The 15168-nt window shown below is 52.8% G+C and overlaps 5 protein-coding genes across 5 annotated transcripts; 2 read left to right on the forward strand and 3 right to left on the reverse strand.

Annotated features, from left to right (window-relative positions):
- The first annotated feature begins 2972 nt into the window (after window positions 1–2972).
- V1518DRAFT_415817 (uncharacterized protein) lies at window positions 2973–4402 on the forward strand. The gene has a single exon (XM_066903901.1). It carries the CDS (start codon window positions 3192–3194, stop codon window positions 4095–4097), a length of 906 nt encoding a protein of 301 aa, XP_066759771.1. The 5' UTR covers window positions 2973–3191; the 3' UTR covers window positions 4098–4402.
- Window positions 4403–5562: 1160 nt separating this feature from the next.
- Window positions 5563–7421, reverse strand: V1518DRAFT_415821 (actin). Its single transcript, XM_066903902.1, has 5 exons — window positions 7317–7421; window positions 7113–7126; window positions 6896–6928; window positions 6747–6816; window positions 5563–6689 (listed from the first exon to the last, which is right to left on the reverse strand). Exons 1-5 carry the CDS (start codon window positions 7321–7323, stop codon window positions 5686–5688), a joined length of 1128 nt encoding a protein of 375 aa, XP_066759772.1. The 5' UTR covers window positions 7324–7421; the 3' UTR covers window positions 5563–5685.
- A 510-nt stretch (window positions 7422–7931) lies between these two features.
- On the reverse strand, window positions 7932–10258 carry V1518DRAFT_415829 (GTP cyclohydrolase N terminal-domain-containing protein). Its single transcript, XM_066903903.1, has 4 exons — window positions 9966–10258; window positions 9528–9772; window positions 9317–9465; window positions 7932–9261 (listed from the first exon to the last, which is right to left on the reverse strand). The coding sequence occupies exons 1-4, from the start codon at window positions 10077–10079 to the stop codon at window positions 8150–8152; spliced, it is 1620 nt and encodes a 539-aa protein (XP_066759773.1). The 5' UTR covers window positions 10080–10258; the 3' UTR covers window positions 7932–8149.
- A 199-nt stretch (window positions 10259–10457) lies between these two features.
- V1518DRAFT_252370 (MIF4G like-domain-containing protein) lies at window positions 10458–13662 on the forward strand. The gene is made up of 7 exons (XM_066901002.1): window positions 10458–10677; window positions 10792–10943; window positions 11048–11139; window positions 11202–11314; window positions 11376–11649; window positions 11706–11900; window positions 11956–13662. Exons 2-7 carry the CDS (start codon window positions 10889–10891, stop codon window positions 13600–13602), a joined length of 2376 nt encoding a protein of 791 aa, XP_066759774.1. The 5' UTR covers window positions 10458–10677; window positions 10792–10888; the 3' UTR covers window positions 13603–13662.
- On the reverse strand, window positions 13559–15165 carry V1518DRAFT_415841 (uncharacterized protein). The gene is made up of 4 exons (XM_066903904.1): window positions 14781–15165; window positions 14272–14703; window positions 14078–14215; window positions 13559–14010 (listed from the first exon to the last, which is right to left on the reverse strand). Exons 1-4 carry the CDS (start codon window positions 14829–14831, stop codon window positions 13723–13725), a joined length of 909 nt encoding a protein of 302 aa, XP_066759775.1. The 5' UTR covers window positions 14832–15165; the 3' UTR covers window positions 13559–13722.
- Between the last annotated feature and the right edge of the window lie 3 nt (window positions 15166–15168).

Below are 15168 nucleotides of genomic sequence, written 5' to 3' on the forward strand. Positions count from 1 at the left end.
TGGCCGATGGCGCTCATGAGCCAGGGCTATCCGGGGTGTTCTCACACAAAGTCCTAGCTTCGTCAACGACACCGTAGACAATAGTACACGTGAAACTCAGCAGGGCACGGGAGCTTTGCGGAACTCGCGGTGCATACTTGCTCGCGCAAGGCGAATTACATAGCAGTTCTGCACGCATATGACTTCTCATCTGGCGGGGGTCCGTTGAATCTCGTCATCATGATCATCATGTGTTGGCAACACTTGATAGGATCAGGGCGTGCGATGAATGAATTTCTGGCACGGTTGTACAGTGAGTTATCATCACGACGAACGAAGCGTGACCTCATGGCTTTGACAGCCGCCCGGACAAGGGTGTGCAGATTGAGATAAGCCGGGCGCTCGTGGTGAGATCCAAGCTAGCTCTTGGCCTGCTGTGATACCAAAGAGCGAAGTGCCTGTGTGCTAGCCAGCACAGCCGAGGACAAGGGTGAAGGTAGGAGATGTGTTTGTAGCGCTTAAGCGCAGCGCGTGGGCTTGTGAGCTTCACGCTCGAGCTACTTCCCGAAACGCGCGTGCGTCACCGGCTTGGTGGCTGGCGAAAAATGGCCGCGATGGTGACCCTGCGGGGACGCCCGCAGCTTCGAGCACCGACCGGCGCCGGCGGCAGCAGGGGGTTGTATGAAGCCTGTGATGAGAGGCAGACCACTCGCTCTCGGCGCGAAAAAAATGGTAAAAATCCCTCAAAGATGGGTACTTTCACGAACTGTTCAGTGCAGGAGCTGCGCAAGCTTGCATCTAAGAGAAGTAAAATTTGTGGAACTGGTGGTGGACTGTCTTGATTGGTGCAGACGCCCGTCACAGCTCGGGCAAAAGGCCGTGGGATAAGGCAGAACGCAAGCGTAAAACATGGCGAGGAAACGAGGAATAATGCTAATCCCCCTGAGTAGAGGAAGAGAGATAGCGCGCGGGCAGGGCGCGGGTTACGACGAGTCGGCGACTGAAAGAGCGCGTGCAACAGAGCGAGCCGGCCCGCCGGCGATGGGGCACCTAGCCTGCCTGCGCCTAGGGCGGTTGCTGTCCGCGACATGGTAACTAGCGCGGTGCTTGCAGTCTCGGTGTACAAGCTCGGCTAGTTAGCAAGGCACTAACTTCACGGTTACTCTACCCTTCATGGCTCACTAAAAGTCCATCAGTCCTGACGGGCCAACTTCGCATTTTAGTGAGGTTGCAACTACCACGTCACTAGATAGTACTGCACTCCCTCTTGAAACTTCTGACATAGCCACAGCGAGGGCAGTTTTGCCACTCTTGCTGCCTCCGCGGACAAGAGTCAACCAAATATCAGTCCAGGCCGTGCGTATGATTGCAACGACCTCGTTCTAAGACGAAGTCTGCTGAATGAGAGCGGAGCAGGCCGCAAGCACAAGCGAAATTCATTTCGCTGAAACCTTCTTCCAAACGTGAGCGAGCGCCAAGCGGGTAAATTGAACAGGGCGAAAAAGTCCCGCTTGGTACTTCGGTCTTCGAACAGCACACAGAGGAGTAAGTTCAGCAGACCTAGGACATAGTATCCGAGGCGAAAACTGGTCAGGATTTTTATAAACGAGATACCTCACGTGCTGGCTCGCGCGTCGTATATGTGTATGACGATGGCGGTCAGGAGATGAGCGACGGACCATGAAAGGGAGGGTTTTTGCGTCTGACAACTTGACAACCGCGAAATGACTTGCGGAACTTCGTTGCGGCAGCCACTTGCCAGTCTCGCAATATAGCATCTACAGGATTGGCTGGTCTCCGCAGCATCCGAAATCAGAGAGGAAGCGACCTGGTGATATCTCGGGCGTCAGAAGTGAGAGAGAAGACTTGCAGAGCTAGATCACAGAGTCTGTGCGGGACATAGCCCAGACTTGATTCTGTACGATTTGGCGACGGCCGTTGCAGTTTGACCAGCACGCGCGACGGAAGTAGAGACGGGAGAAACAGCAGCAGGCGGTGCTGCTGCTTCTGCTGCAAGCAAAATAGCCGTTGAGCAAGAAGGACGATGGATGCTGATAACCGCTATCTAGCTAGACCCTGGACAGGATAAGAATGCGACTTGGCCAGAGGAAGAAGTCGAGAAGACCATGACGAGCTCAAAGTGTGGCCTGATCTGTCTGCTGCAGACGGTGAGTTCCGCTCAGAGAGAAAAACTACACTGGAGAGGGACGACGATGCGGACGAGCTATGCCGGAAGCAGCAGCACGGGTTTTGTAGCGGCCAGTGTTGGCGGCACGGCCGAACATGAGAACCAGGGCCAGGTTCTGGCGCAGGGCACGGCGGGAAGGGCCCGCCGTCAAAAGGTGTTACCGCACGCCCCCCTGTCGGCAGAACTGCGGGTGACGGCGCATCCGAGACCATCCCGCGAGGGCACCGACAATCCGGACTAGGCAACTGAACACATGTCGCTTCGCCGCTGCGCACTGATTTAAGCTCGTTCTCATATCCCGGCGCGAGGTTTTGCTGACACACTGCTACCGGACTGCTACCCGGTTGATCCAGAGGCGGACAATAATCACATTGTTCGCCAACCGCCGCTGGGAGGGACCAGAATGTTCCCGACGTTGGCGATTTGCGGTTGCGTGTTCGCCAGATCAGCCGGCCATGCCCAGCAGCGGGCAGCAGGTCTCGAGATGCTCCGTAGTGGGGCGCCGAGAGTCAGGACCAGGCGTAGTGGGGAGGCGCAAGGGCGAGGGGGTGACGGCGTCGCTAGGCAGCAAGCGAAGAGCGACAGGTGGCAGCGGCGATGGCCGGGTGGCCCGAAGCGGCTAGATGGGTTGCCGGAGGATTTTTGGCGTGCCGAAGAGTAACAGGGTAACACCCACGCGTTAGGGGCTTCCGGGGGCGGACGGAAGAGCACTAGCCCGGATTGGGCGAGCGCCTCCGAGGAGGCTGGGCGTCGTGCGACGGGCAAAACATTCGTCCAGGCGGCCCCGGCGCAGTCTTGTGCGCCCGGGGCTGCTGCGCAGTTCGGGCCCTGCCTGTCCCTCCGCTGTCGGGGTTCCCCATATATCTTCGTCGCCCCACCGCCGCCATCGGCCCCGCATCGTCCTTCTTGCGCTCGTCTCCTGCACTCCGTCTATACGCATGTCTGCTTCACATCCGCATCTGCACCCTCGGATCATCAGTAGTACCTCGCTGCACCTCATATACACGATATCAACGGCATCAGCATGGCCTCCGACATGACTGCGACCTCGTCCTCGGCGTCGTCGTCGTCCGCCGCCTCACTCACACGCTCCGTCTCCAAGAAGCTGCGGCGACGCTTCACACTTCCGCGGCTGACTTCGCTGCACTCGATATCACCTTCAACCTCCGCGCTGTCCTCAGGGCCGTCGGCCGTATTCTCATCAACCTCGTCGCCTTCCCCGGGCTCGTCAGCACAGTCGTCGACCCACTCGCTTGCGCTTGCATCGCCCTCATCTGGCGTGTCCTCACCAAACGTCGTGCCCTTTTCCTCGGCCTTCCCCTTCGAGCAGACCACTACAGCGGCTCCCTCGCCGGTCTCTCCCACCTCCGCGATGTTTCCGCGCCAACACTCGGGCAGCCTATCGGACAGTTCGTGCACAACCTCTGCGTCCACGGTCTCGGATCTTATGCCGTTCTACACCTCTGACGGCGCTTCGCTCATGGCGGTCTCGAGCGTCAGCAGCAGATCACGGAATTCGTCGACAGCTTCGGTGTATAAATACGACAGTCTTGACCCTCTGGCGTCGTTAGCCTCGCCAACCGTGGCACAGACTTCCCTCTTCCCCGACACCACTGCAATCCCTACCACAGCCAGCACTAGCAGTAACAGCGTCGCCGCGATAGTGCTCCAGGACCAGTCCTTCTTCGAAGAACCAGGCAGTCCGAGCAGCAGTCTGACTACCATCACCGCCGTTGGCGGACTCACGGCCTCCACGACATCGCTCGACACCCCTATAGACGACATTAACGCCGCCGCTGCGATCGCCGACGAAGTGCTCGCGGTCGAGATTCAGCAGGCCGACGAGATGGCGCGCGAGATCCTGGAAAAGGTTACCATCGACGACTGCGGCGAGCAGGTCACGAGCCCCACAGAGCTGTGGTCAATCTAATTTATTCACTTATGTTTTGCTCTGGGAACTATTTATACGCGCAGTTGGAAAGGGAAGGTGCAGACGGAATGGGTACCCGAGAAAGGTGGTGGTCGGCGGTGGTTGTGGGGACCGTGTTAGTGAAGGACGGGATTTACAGGAGAGGAATAGGAGTTCTTTGATTGAGCGAGCTGTCTGGCACACTATTTTGCTTGTTACCACGGAGTTTTGTGTATCATATTTTGGAGTCTGTATATCATTTTTTCACACAAACATGTGTTCCTCGTCGAACACGAGAGATCTCTACTCTAGAGATAGCAACTAATATGCTCCTGTACACTGCATGCCGTCGCTGCCAGCCTGCGACTGCGTACTTGCGGTAGGCGGCCGGCGAAACAAATGACGCAAGAACTGCCATCCTCGAAGACGCGCGCGGTGTAAGACTCCTGTGCTGTCAGCACGTCATCCTACACGCCGCTTTCGAGTCAGACAGCAGCACAGCGCACGGGAACGGAGCTACCGAGGCCGCCGTCTCGAACGAGAGTGCGCTGCGCAGGCAGCCAGGCGGGAGGCCCGTTAGGACGGCGCCGCTGTCTGGAGCAGGGAAAGGGTAAGACAAACGTTGCGCAGCATCGCAGGCGGGAGCCCGGCAATCTGCCGCACGCGGTGCTGCGCTGTGGGCCTGCCGTTTACTCTGGCTTGGACTGGGGAGGCGCGGTGTCCAGTCCAGAACGTGTGCGCGCGCAAGAAGTTCAAGGTGGCCAGGCAGGACGCAAGCGAGCAGGCTCGTGTGGAACGTGTGTGCGGTGCCCAGGATTTTCGCTCGCCGGCTTCTCCAGCCCGATGCCAGAACCACCACAGCTCCGGATATTTATTGCTGATATAAACCCGACAGGCCACGGGTTAGGGCAAACGCCTGAGCTCCCGGGTATCCGTTCTCAGCCTAGCGGCGCTGTTCGTGCACAAATATGACGTCCCATTTGCCTTCCCTTTCGGGTCCGCTCGACCGCGTCGTTTCTTTTGCCGTCAGGTATCTATCTGCCTCTTCTGCGTCCTCTCGCTCTGACGCCTCCTCCTGCCGTCTTGGACTATCAGTCTTGTTCCTGCAAGGTCGCAAACCGCGCTCGGAGAGCTTCGCCCGTCGCGCGCGGCAACTTCGGCCCATCTTGCAAGAGTTAACGCGCTGCCGCCCACTTGCGGTGCCTGTCTTCTTCGACCGGATGCACATCACCGAAGGTCTCCACATCGTCGCCGCCATCCCCTGTTTACCTCGCGTCTGCACTTTCTCCTCGAATCCCCCTATAGTTGCCCCCTTCTTGACCACCATCTTAGTCTTGTCTTACCCCCTCTTCTTCTCCACACTTCTCTTGAACCTTGCTGCACTTTGCCAATTTTTAAATGCTTCGTCAGGGATCTGCTCATGTCCCAGCCGGAGCCCTTGCCTGCGGGTAACGCCGCGCGGATCTTCGGTGATCTTCATCTCCACTTTCTGGCATTTCAAACAATTCATTCATTCAAATTTATCTGAGTAAAATAAAGAAAAAGAGAACTTTACTGCTTATCCTTACAAAACACGCAACCATTATCAACAAGCTCTTGCTAATGTCGCTTAGAAGCACTTGCGGTGCACAATCGAAGGGCCAGACTCGTCGTACTCCTGCTTCGAGATCCACATCTGCTGGAAAGTGCTCAGCGACGCCAGAATGGAGCCTCCGATCCAGACAGAGTACTTGCGCTCCGGAGGAGCAATGATCTTGACCTTCATGGACGAAGGCGCAAGCGCGGTGATCTCCTTCTGCATACGGTCTGCAATGCCGGGGTACATGGTGGTACCGCCAGACATGACAATGTTGCCGTATAGATCCTTGCGAACATCGATATCGCACTTCGTGATCGAGTTGAACGTGGTCTCGTGGATACCAGCAGCCTCAAGACCGAGAACGGACGGGTGGAATAGAGCCTCAGGGCAGCGGAATCGCTCGTTGCCGATCGTGATGACCTGGCCGTCAGGAAGCTCGTACGACTTCTCCAGGCTCGAGCTCTGGGCGGCAGTCTGCAGCTCCTGCTCAAAGTCAAGAGCAACGTAGCACAGCTTCTCCTTGATGTCACGAACAATTTCGCGTTCAGCAGTCGTGCTGAAGCTGTATCCTCGCTCCGCAAGAATCTTCATCAGGTAGTCGGTAAGATCACGACCAGCCATATCGACACGCAGAATGGCGTGGGGAAGGGTGAAGCCCTCGTAGATGGGAACAACGTGAGTGACACCGTCACCAGAGTCGAGAACGATACCGGTGGTACGGCCGGAAGCGTACAGAGAGAGAACGGCCTGGATGGAGACGTAGAAAGCAGGCGCGTTGAAGGTCTCGAAAATGATTTGGGTCATCTTCTCACGGTTGGACTTGGGGTTGATAGGAGCCTCAGTCAACAAGATGGGGTGCTCCTCAGGTGCAACCCGAAGCTCGTTGTAGAAGGTGTGATGCCAGATCTTCTCCATGTCGTCCCAGTTGGTGACGATACCGTGCTCAATGGGATATCTCAAAGTAAGAATACCTCGCTTTGACTGTGCCTCATCACCGACGTACGAGTCCTTCTGGCCCATACCGACCATGATGCCTATTTTAAGGTTAGCACTCTACTACGTGACCAAAGTAAGAAATAGTAGATACGTACCCTGGTGACGTGGGCGACCGACAATGGACGGGAAAACAGCTCGTGGAGCATCATCGCCAGCAAATCCGGCCTGTTCAAGCAAATGTCAGATACAATGCACGATATATAAAAGTTGGTAAGAGCAAAGTGGGGAAGACATGGTTGCATACCTTGCACATGCCGGATCCATTGTCGATAACGAGCTATAAGATCAATCAAATCAGCATCAATCCATGGCAATTACTTCTAACAGAAGGCCAGGCGGGCAAGACAGATTCTATAGCGCGATGCAGTGATGGTGGCAAAGAGATTCACGGTCTTGTCGAATCAGCCTGACCCATAAATTCCGCACTACATCGCCTCAATCAAAAGCACGGGGAAACCTACGGCCAACACTTCGTCTAGATGCAAGAAAAATATCACGTTAGTATTGCAAGATCAAAAAGAGGACAGGATCAGCGCGCGTAGGATGGGATTGGATGGGATCGAGTGGGCGGTAGAGCATGCCAGTGGCGAGCGAACCACACCGAATAGAACCCGAACACAATTCAATCGCAGCCGCGGACCCATAATCACCAAACAGAAGCATACCTTCCATGGCTATATGTTACAATCGGCGGAGCGAGTCGGAGGGATGATGAACTAGCGGTTGGATGGCTGGATCGAAAAATCAAAGCCAGACAGGACAAGGGGGCTGCGATGATAAAAGAAGAAGAGCGGACGAGCAGTGCCGCAGAAAAGGCTGCCGCAACCGTGCTGCAGTGTACGCGTGGCCGTGCTCAGATCTGCCGCTGCTACGCTGACTATCTTGCCCGACGCTTTCCGCCGCCGTCCGGGCCAGAGAAATCTCCGTCGGCTGCGCCTCACTACTTCGCGTGCCGCCTTCGTACATACGCGGTTCGCCCAGTTTGCTGCGTTTGGTATACGCTTGTGCTCCTCCCTGCTATAGCCCGCGTTTGCACATGCTTTCGTCGCTGCTCTTAGTCGTCCTCAGCTCGGCTGCGCCATTCGCCCAGCCACTCGGCGCGTCCCGTGCCGACGCGTTGCGTGCGGCTGTGCATGGCTGTGCGCGCTCAGACTTACGCGTACTCCACTAAACCCGAGCGCGTCAGCACGTCGCGTCCTGTACGGCCCCGCCAGGCGCGTCGGCATGACCCTCCCAAAGCCATACGCCGCGTCGGTACGGCCTGGCGGCCCTCGCAATAAAGCTGAACGATTCATAGAACTACTGCAGTTTAAATATGCAGCTATTTACAGCGCAAGTGTCCTCGCCAAAAACGCCACTGGCATACCACTGCCCCGCCCATCTGCGCATTGTACCAGTAACAACTTATCAACAAAACCAATTCTAGCAAAATAAAAACTCCGACAAAATAAGGGAAGAGAGGAGCAAAGAGCGCCCTTCTAAACAGCACCTCTCGTATTCAGTACGTGACGTCGTCCCACTGACGGCCCTTGACGGTCTGCAAATCCGCCAGTGTCGGCACCTTGCCATCTGTAAAATACCCCGCGTGAATCTTTGCATCGATCTCCACGCGCGAGTCCTCTGGAATCAGATCCTCCGGAATTGGCACCCGCTCCAAAATCGGAATGCCCTGGCTGATAATAGCGTCGTGCTTCATGTTCGACATTGACAACATGCGGTCGATCTTCGTGATGCCCAGGAAATGCAGAATATCCGGCATTAGCGCCTGAAATCGCATGTCTTTCACGCCTGCAATATTCTCCGTCCGCTTGAAGTACTCCGCCGCGCTGTCGCCCATGCGTTTGCGCGCATTGTACACAAGATACTTTGTCACCTCGCCCAGCGCGCGTCCTTCCTTCCGAAAGTACACCACTACACCACTGCCGCCATTCTGCGCTTCCTTGGCGGCTTCGACGATTCCAAATATCAAGTATGGTCGGCAAGTGCATATGTCGCTGCCAAACACGTCGCTGCCATTGCATTCGTCGTGAACGCGCAGCGCCAAGCGACAGTTCGGATCGGCAGTCTTCGCAGGGTCACCAAAAATGTAAGCAGTAAGACCGCCGATCGGCGGCAAAAATACCTTGATGTCCGGTCGCGTAATCAGCTCGGGATAAGAACCACCAGTGTCCTCGAACAGCGAACGGCGCAGTCTCATCTCGTCGATGCCAAACCGCTTAGCAACGCCTGGTAAATACCACACAGGCTCGACAGCGACCTTTGTCACGGCTAAATCGCCCTGCTCGTTCAACACGACTTTGCCATCTACTTTCAAATTGCCCTTCCGGACCTCGTTCTCAATATCGGCCAAGCGCATGTGTGCTTTGGTTACTGCAATAGTCGGTCGAATCTCAATCCCATCCTTGGTGTAGTCCTCAAATAACCACGGAGCCAAATGTCCAAAGGGATCCATTGAGACAATCTTATCGGGATCTCCCCACTGGGGATAAGGTCCAATAGATACAGGCGGTTGTGCATTCGTAAAGTCCGGCTTGTGGTCGACATTCAGTTCGTCAATGGCGATAGCCAGCGCATGATAGATACTATAGGGACCGGAATGAGCACCCATAGCTACAGCGCTAGTTAGAATATGGTCACCGGTAATCAACTGCGGGTAAGCACTTACCATTTCTCTTTCCAAATGTCGGCTGGCTGTGAGTAACAACAATAGGCCCACGGACTGCTGGATTGGCAGCTCCCCACTGCAACTTAATGGGATCAATGCCCAGCTGGCCGGGATAGCTGGTGAGACTCAAGTGTCTTGTCGATTTGTCGCTGGCGTAAGTATTAGCTAACTAGTTTGCAAACATGTAAACTGAGCAGAAAATACAACGTACCTTGCATTGTTGTAATGCTTATGCTTCCCCTCTGAAACAACGATAATGTCCTGCGACTCTGAGAGAAGCGCTGGTGAGATAGGCGGACTAGGCTCCTCTGTTAAGGTCCCGCTCGCCACCGATTCTGGCGTCGGAATAAGCGCTGACGTGTCCCTGTCCGCTAAGCTGGCATGTTTCTCGACAATATCCAGTTTCTGCTTCAAAAATTGAATAGAAGTAACGGTGCTTGTGTTGGAGGAGTCGATCTGTCACGAGTCATCGAAGTTAGCGAAACTGAACTCTCACCCCGCATGACGTACCGATTTGAACGCCACTCGGATCAACAAACCTGGAGCCAACGAGCCCAGGGGACAAAACAGACAACAAAACTGAAAGAACTCGCCCTGCAATTCACAGGACTTACAGCCTTTACGCCAGAAATACTCGACGCATGCTTACTTTTTCAGAGAGGGACTTATAGTCGTTTTGCAATGACTGCACAGACAACAGGATCTGGGCGAGAACGGAGTCGAGCGATTCGGTCGAAACCGGTAACGCACTCGCAGTGCTCATGGTAATGAATAAATGAGTAGAAACAAGATCCTTTCAAACACCAAATGCCACACGGGAAGTGAAAGTTTCGCAAAAACGAAACGATCACACAGGCAGTTGTGTATCACGGACGATGGGGAAGAGAGAGAGGAGACGGAGTGCGGGCTTTATATAGCCTGGCAGCTACAGGAAAGCCGGAACGAGCCGCGCGGTGTAACTGCTAAACTGTCAATGGTTATGCCGTATATGTGGTCTTGCAGCTGTAATTTACACCGTATATTACACGCGGAGTTGAGTACCGTTTGCAACCAGCCGGGCTGCAGCGCGACAAGTCATGGGTTAGGGGCGCCCGAATAGTAGCCAGGAGCCCTCGTTCGAGGTCCGCTCTTCATTGATCCCGCTCGCTCTACGTCTATCAGCACTAAATTGCTTGAACACTGTCCAGCTATGTGCTGCGACGTCAGATCCTGCAAATTATTCTCTCCTAACGCGCTTGCTACTGTGGTCGGGCAGTCTGTGCAGGCCAGTTCCGATGGCGTCATGGACAATTCGATTAAACCAGCCGCTCCCGAGTCTCAACTGTCCACCCGGCTTGCTTATAGTAATATCCAAGGGTCTTGTATGTCTGCTTGGGCCACCAGCTCCAGCTTCAGATCCCTGGCTCAAGTTTGATACTTCAGGTTGAGACTTCGAATCGTTACATCACTGCTTAGCATTCGACCTTTGCGATTAGTTAGTTACTCGTTCGATCCATCCAACTCTTCATATCGACGACTGCAGTAGCTCAAGACTGCACGATCATATGATTGCGTCTTCCGTTTATCACCAAAATGTCGTCTCTTGAATCCTCTTCTCCGTATCATCAAGGAGCCAAGCGGCGACGAGGTCAGTTTCCCTTGTTCAATCCACTTAAATCATCGCTTGGGCGACCTGTAAACTCTTCTTTTGGAGTCTGAAGTACCGCTTCTGACAATTCTGCAACGTTTTAGATCAGTATGAAGGAGACAATAAACGCCAGCGCATTGCGCCTCAGTCTCCGTTTGCTCGATTTCGCAGACTCTTCACTACCTTGGGGGAGCCCGTAAGTTCGAGCTTGATCACTCCCTTTACGTTGGGACATTTGCTGACGCAATGTACTGTTAGTCTCGGTTCACTGCTACAGAAGCAATTGAGCACTCTGCTAGATCACTGGCGGATTATGACTTTGACCAGGATGGTGATCTTCTCCTAGATATCTTTGAAGTCTTTAACTGCATGTGCGTTCCTCCCGGTGCGCCAAACAGTGCAAGATACTTTAGTTCTAATCTAGTGTTTTAGAGTGATCGAGCAGCCGGCTAAGATATTTTCGCTCGGTGCCGCTATTCAGATCGCAAGTGCATTTGAAAGCAGGATCGGTACAGAATTTTTCAAGTTCGCTATATCAAAGCTTCAATCATATATAGATGAAGGCGACTGGAACAATTTTAAATTATTTTTTCGCCTGCTGTTGATGCTACGACCGATCATCTCCAATCCGACTTTGCTTACCGACTTTCTGGACTCGCTTTTGACAGAGGTTGTGAAGATTAAGAACAAATCAGAAGATAGAACAGTGAGTGCTGAGAAAAATTGGTCTTACTAGCCAAGCGCGAGCTAATAACATCACAGGCGGTCGCGGAAAACGCATATCGGGCTGTATTATTAACGGTGCCATATATCGCCATTGGAGATTCATCAGATGCAGACAAAGAACTTGCCGGAAAGTTCTTTGAGCGGACTAAAGAGTTCAATTATCAGACAGCGAAGAGCATTGATCTGATCGGTCCATTCGTGGATGACGACAATCCTTACAAGATTATGGACGTACGTTATTTTAGGTGTGTTGCGCGACAATTCTACCGCTGACTTTTAACTACAGGCTCTGGATTTATTGAATATCCAGCTTGAAAGTCTTGCCGAAGCGAACTGGGAGTTGTCAATTGTCGCCGATTATTCTTCTGTCATCCCCCAGGAACTGAACAAGTTTGAGATTGCGACGCCGACTATTCCAGATAAGTTGAAGTCGAAGACTAACTCATTATGCCCGGAAATTTTTACCAAAGTGTTTCTCAACCAACAAGTTGAGACTACCCCGCCACTCAACAAGATCGAGTCCACAATTTTGCGTGATATTCTCACCGACACTCTAACGAATTTGAGCTTCAATCGCGGAGAAGTAGCCAGGCAGTTAGTTATATTCGACAGCTTCTTTCGCACAGGCCTGTTTGCTCCGCGCGAAATGTCTCTAGAGAAGCTTGCGCAGATTAAGGATGGCTCGACATGGAAGCCTGAGGACGTTGCGTTGGAGGCTGTTCTTGCAAACATGTTTCGTCTGCCGCAGCCGCCGCTGGAAGCCGTATATTACCATACAGTCATCATCGAAGCATGCACATTAGCCCCACATGCTATTGCTCCTTCGTTTGGTCGCGCTATCAGATTTCTCTATTCGTGTTTGGATCATCTTGATGTCGAAGCGATTCACGTATTTGTCGATTGGTTTGCTCACCATCTGAGTAATTTTGGCTACACTTGGAAGTGGAAAGATTGGACAGAAGATCTGAAGCTGAACGAACTACATCCCAAGCGTGTGCTCATCCGAGAATTACTGGGTAAGGAGCTTCGTCTTAGCTTCCCGCAGCGTGTCATTGAAACTCTTCCACCAGAGTTTGTGGGCTTTGTGAATATTAGCGAAGATCTTCCAGTATTTAAATTTGTTGCTCCAGACTATAAGTTTTCTGAGCAGAGCAGGCTTATATTGAAGCAACTTCGCGAAAGGGAGCCGCCCGAAGCAATCGAAAAGGTGTTGGATGAGATACGTGCGAAGTGCAAGGAAGAAGACAGTACAACCAATCCAGAAGATTTGGTCGTGGAAATCTACGTCACAGCGATCGTACATCTTGGTTCCCGGTCTTTGTCACATGTTGTCACCTGGATTGAGCGCGGCCTTCCCCTATTGACGAAGCTTCTGTCTGAAGCCCACGCTCAGCGCCGTGCTTTAGCTTGTATATTCGAGTTTTGGGGTCGACAAGATGGCGTTGCGTTGCAAGTTGCTAAGAAATTTGTTGGGAAAGAAGTCGTCTCTCCGCAAAGTCTGCTAGAATGGATCCTCATCGATGCTGGTCTTCCATGTCTGTCGCGCGACTATTCTTGGGAGCTCCTGTGTTTTGCCATAGCCAGATTCAAGGTGCTGGTTCTCGAATCAAAGATGCTGTTATCGTGTGCCGTTTCCGACGACTCAAACGATGAAGAAAAACTTTCTGCTGCTAGTGCGGCTGTTGGCAAGGCTGAAGACAATCTTGTAACTGCATTAATTACCGTTGTGCGCGAATTATCTCGGCCTGTGGTTCAAACAAACGAAGCGAACGAGGAGAGTGTGCGATGGGAGCGCTGGTGGAAAGATGGCTATCTTCGAGCCATTTTGCGAAAGTACCACGTTGATTACAAGGAGATTCAAGAGCCTCTCAAAAATCTAGGACTGACTGATATTTACATCTTAAGTTGCATAGAGCATACAGCAGAGATTTAAGAAGGTATGCAAACCGGGCGATTTGATCAGACAAAAGTTCACTTTAGCATGCCTAGAATCTATTTGTACAGTACTGTAACAATTACAAAGTTGAGACCGACTTAATTCCATGGTCAATAGTTAATACCTCGAACTTGAAAACGACTCTCGGGTATTTTTCCGCCGAGGCCAGATCGACGGCATTGTAATCTCCTGAAATCGAGGCTGTACGCAACGTTCAGTGAACCATTTCCGGATGCGTGATTCAACAAGCTGGGCAATTTTGGGTAAGTTCTGCAAGCGCGAGCGTGAGCCTACCAGAGATTTGACTGCAAACTCGAGTCGGTAGTCGGGGGCGAAGGAGAATGTCATTGACGTCTTGCGCTCGGTACTGTTGGTGGGTGGAATCGTTTTGAATGAGATTGTGAGCTAGTGCCTGTTAGTTTTGAACTTGGACGATGATATAACTGGAGAAATTAGTAGGATGGTGACGTACCTGACCTGAGAATCGGACGATAGATACGGAAAGAGAAACGGGAAGTATGGCCATTAGCGGGGCAGGATAGTTCAGTAATAGACGAGTCTCAACACCGAGCGTAATGCTGTCGGCAAGGTCGACGTCAAGGCGTGCTTCCTAAGAGTGGTGTTATGTACGATCTTATGCAGAAGCTTCAAGCAAGATAATCTTACCAGACTACCTGGATCATCCTCACAAGGGTAAATCTTGCAATTGCTGAAGATGGGAAACTCTTCGCCGATATCTAACTCGATCACATGCACTGTGTCCATGAAACTCGGCAGCGAGTCGCCATTCAATATCTTATCCAGGGTATGCAGAATATTATTGTTCATTCGCGCATCTTCTCTGAACTGTGAAATTGTCTGCGCGACAAGGACGTTCAGCCAATCCAGTGACTCCGCAGGGTGTGTTTCGACATTATAGTACGTTCGCGACAAGATCGAGCGGGCCGGTACCGGGGGGGATGGACGAAGGATCGATGACTGCTTCTTCTTCTGCCGTGCTGACATCGTAGACGTGTCGCGGCTTGGCTCGGTACCGTTTGCAAATACAAAAAAGCGGATAAATGTGAAGAGGATTATAACGACGCTTAGTTGACCGAGCTGATGATATGTGGTTAGTCGCGAAGCTGAGTCGAATATGGTGGCTCCGAGCCATGGCAAGTCGCACCTATACGTACCACGAGGCCCTGCGTGAATGTGAAGCTGCAGTATAGTAAGTATCTTGTCATGCCATGACATGAGTACTATAAAGTCTTGACGTGGAACATACCTGGTCTCATTCTTCGTAGTGATGCTCGCTGGTGCCGCCGGAAGAACGGTATAGGGTACCGAAATTGTCTCGGTAACCGTAACCGCAGCTACGGACGACGGGGTATCCGCCGTGAATGACATTGGCAAGACTTTCAGTATATGCTTCTTGTTCTTTGTTCGTATGGCCCTCCTTCTTAAGCCATCACAGGCCCATGCTGTTATGTTGGTGGTTTCGCTTGGAGAAAGGATGCACGCGGAAGCCGCACACCTCTTTGTCTCCACGAATTCGTGTTGGGAGAAAATGGAGATGACAGA

The sequence above is a fragment of the Limtongia smithiae genome, assembly GCF_038497785.1.
Source record: "Limtongia smithiae strain NRRL Y-17922 unplaced genomic scaffold V1518scaffold_5, whole genome shotgun sequence".
Classification (NCBI taxonomy): domain Eukaryota; kingdom Fungi; phylum Ascomycota; class Lipomycetes; order Lipomycetales; family Lipomycetaceae; genus Limtongia; species Limtongia smithiae.

Excerpts from the sequence above, each read along its gene's own strand:
- V1518DRAFT_415817 (XM_066903901.1), top strand. The coding sequence starts at position 3,192 with ATGGCCTCCGACATGACTGCGACCTCGTCCTCGGCGTCGTCGTCGTCC.
- V1518DRAFT_415821 (XM_066903902.1), bottom strand. Across the intron at positions 6,817-6,895 it reads ATGGATCCGGCATGTGCAAG|GCCGGATTTGCTGGCGATGA; the intron begins GTATGCAACCAT and ends TTGCTTGAACAG. Across the intron at positions 6,690-6,746 it reads CGGTCGCCCACGTCACCAGG|GCATCATGGTCGGTATGGGC; the intron begins GTACGTATCTAC and ends ACCTTAAAATAG.
- V1518DRAFT_415829 (XM_066903903.1), bottom strand. The coding sequence starts at position 10,079 with ATGAGCACTGCGAGTGCGTTACCGGTTTCGACCGAATCGCTCGACTCC. Across the intron at positions 9,773-9,965 it reads ATAAGTCCCTCTCTGAAAAA|ATCGACTCCTCCAACACAAG; the intron begins GTAAGCATGCGT and ends GACTCGTGACAG. Across the intron at positions 9,466-9,527 it reads AAGCATTACAACAATGCAAG|CGACAAATCGACAAGACACT; the intron begins GTACGTTGTATT and ends TACTTACGCCAG.
- V1518DRAFT_252370 (XM_066901002.1), top strand. The coding sequence starts at position 10,889 with ATGTCGTCTCTTGAATCCTCTTCTCCGTATCATCAAGGAGCCAAGCGG. Across the intron at positions 11,140-11,201 it reads TCACTACCTTGGGGGAGCCC|TCTCGGTTCACTGCTACAGA; the intron begins GTAAGTTCGAGC and ends ATGTACTGTTAG. Across the intron at positions 11,650-11,705 it reads ACAAATCAGAAGATAGAACA|GCGGTCGCGGAAAACGCATA; the intron begins GTGAGTGCTGAG and ends ATAACATCACAG.
- V1518DRAFT_415841 (XM_066903904.1), bottom strand. The coding sequence starts at position 14,831 with ATGACAAGATACTTACTATACTGCAGCTTCACATTCACGCAGGGCCTC. Across the intron at positions 14,216-14,271 it reads AGGATGATCCAGGTAGTCTG|GAAGCACGCCTTGACGTCGA; the intron begins GTAAGATTATCT and ends CACCACTCTTAG. Across the intron at positions 14,011-14,077 it reads TCGTCCGATTCTCAGGTCAG|CTCACAATCTCATTCAAAAC; the intron begins GTACGTCACCAT and ends AACAGGCACTAG.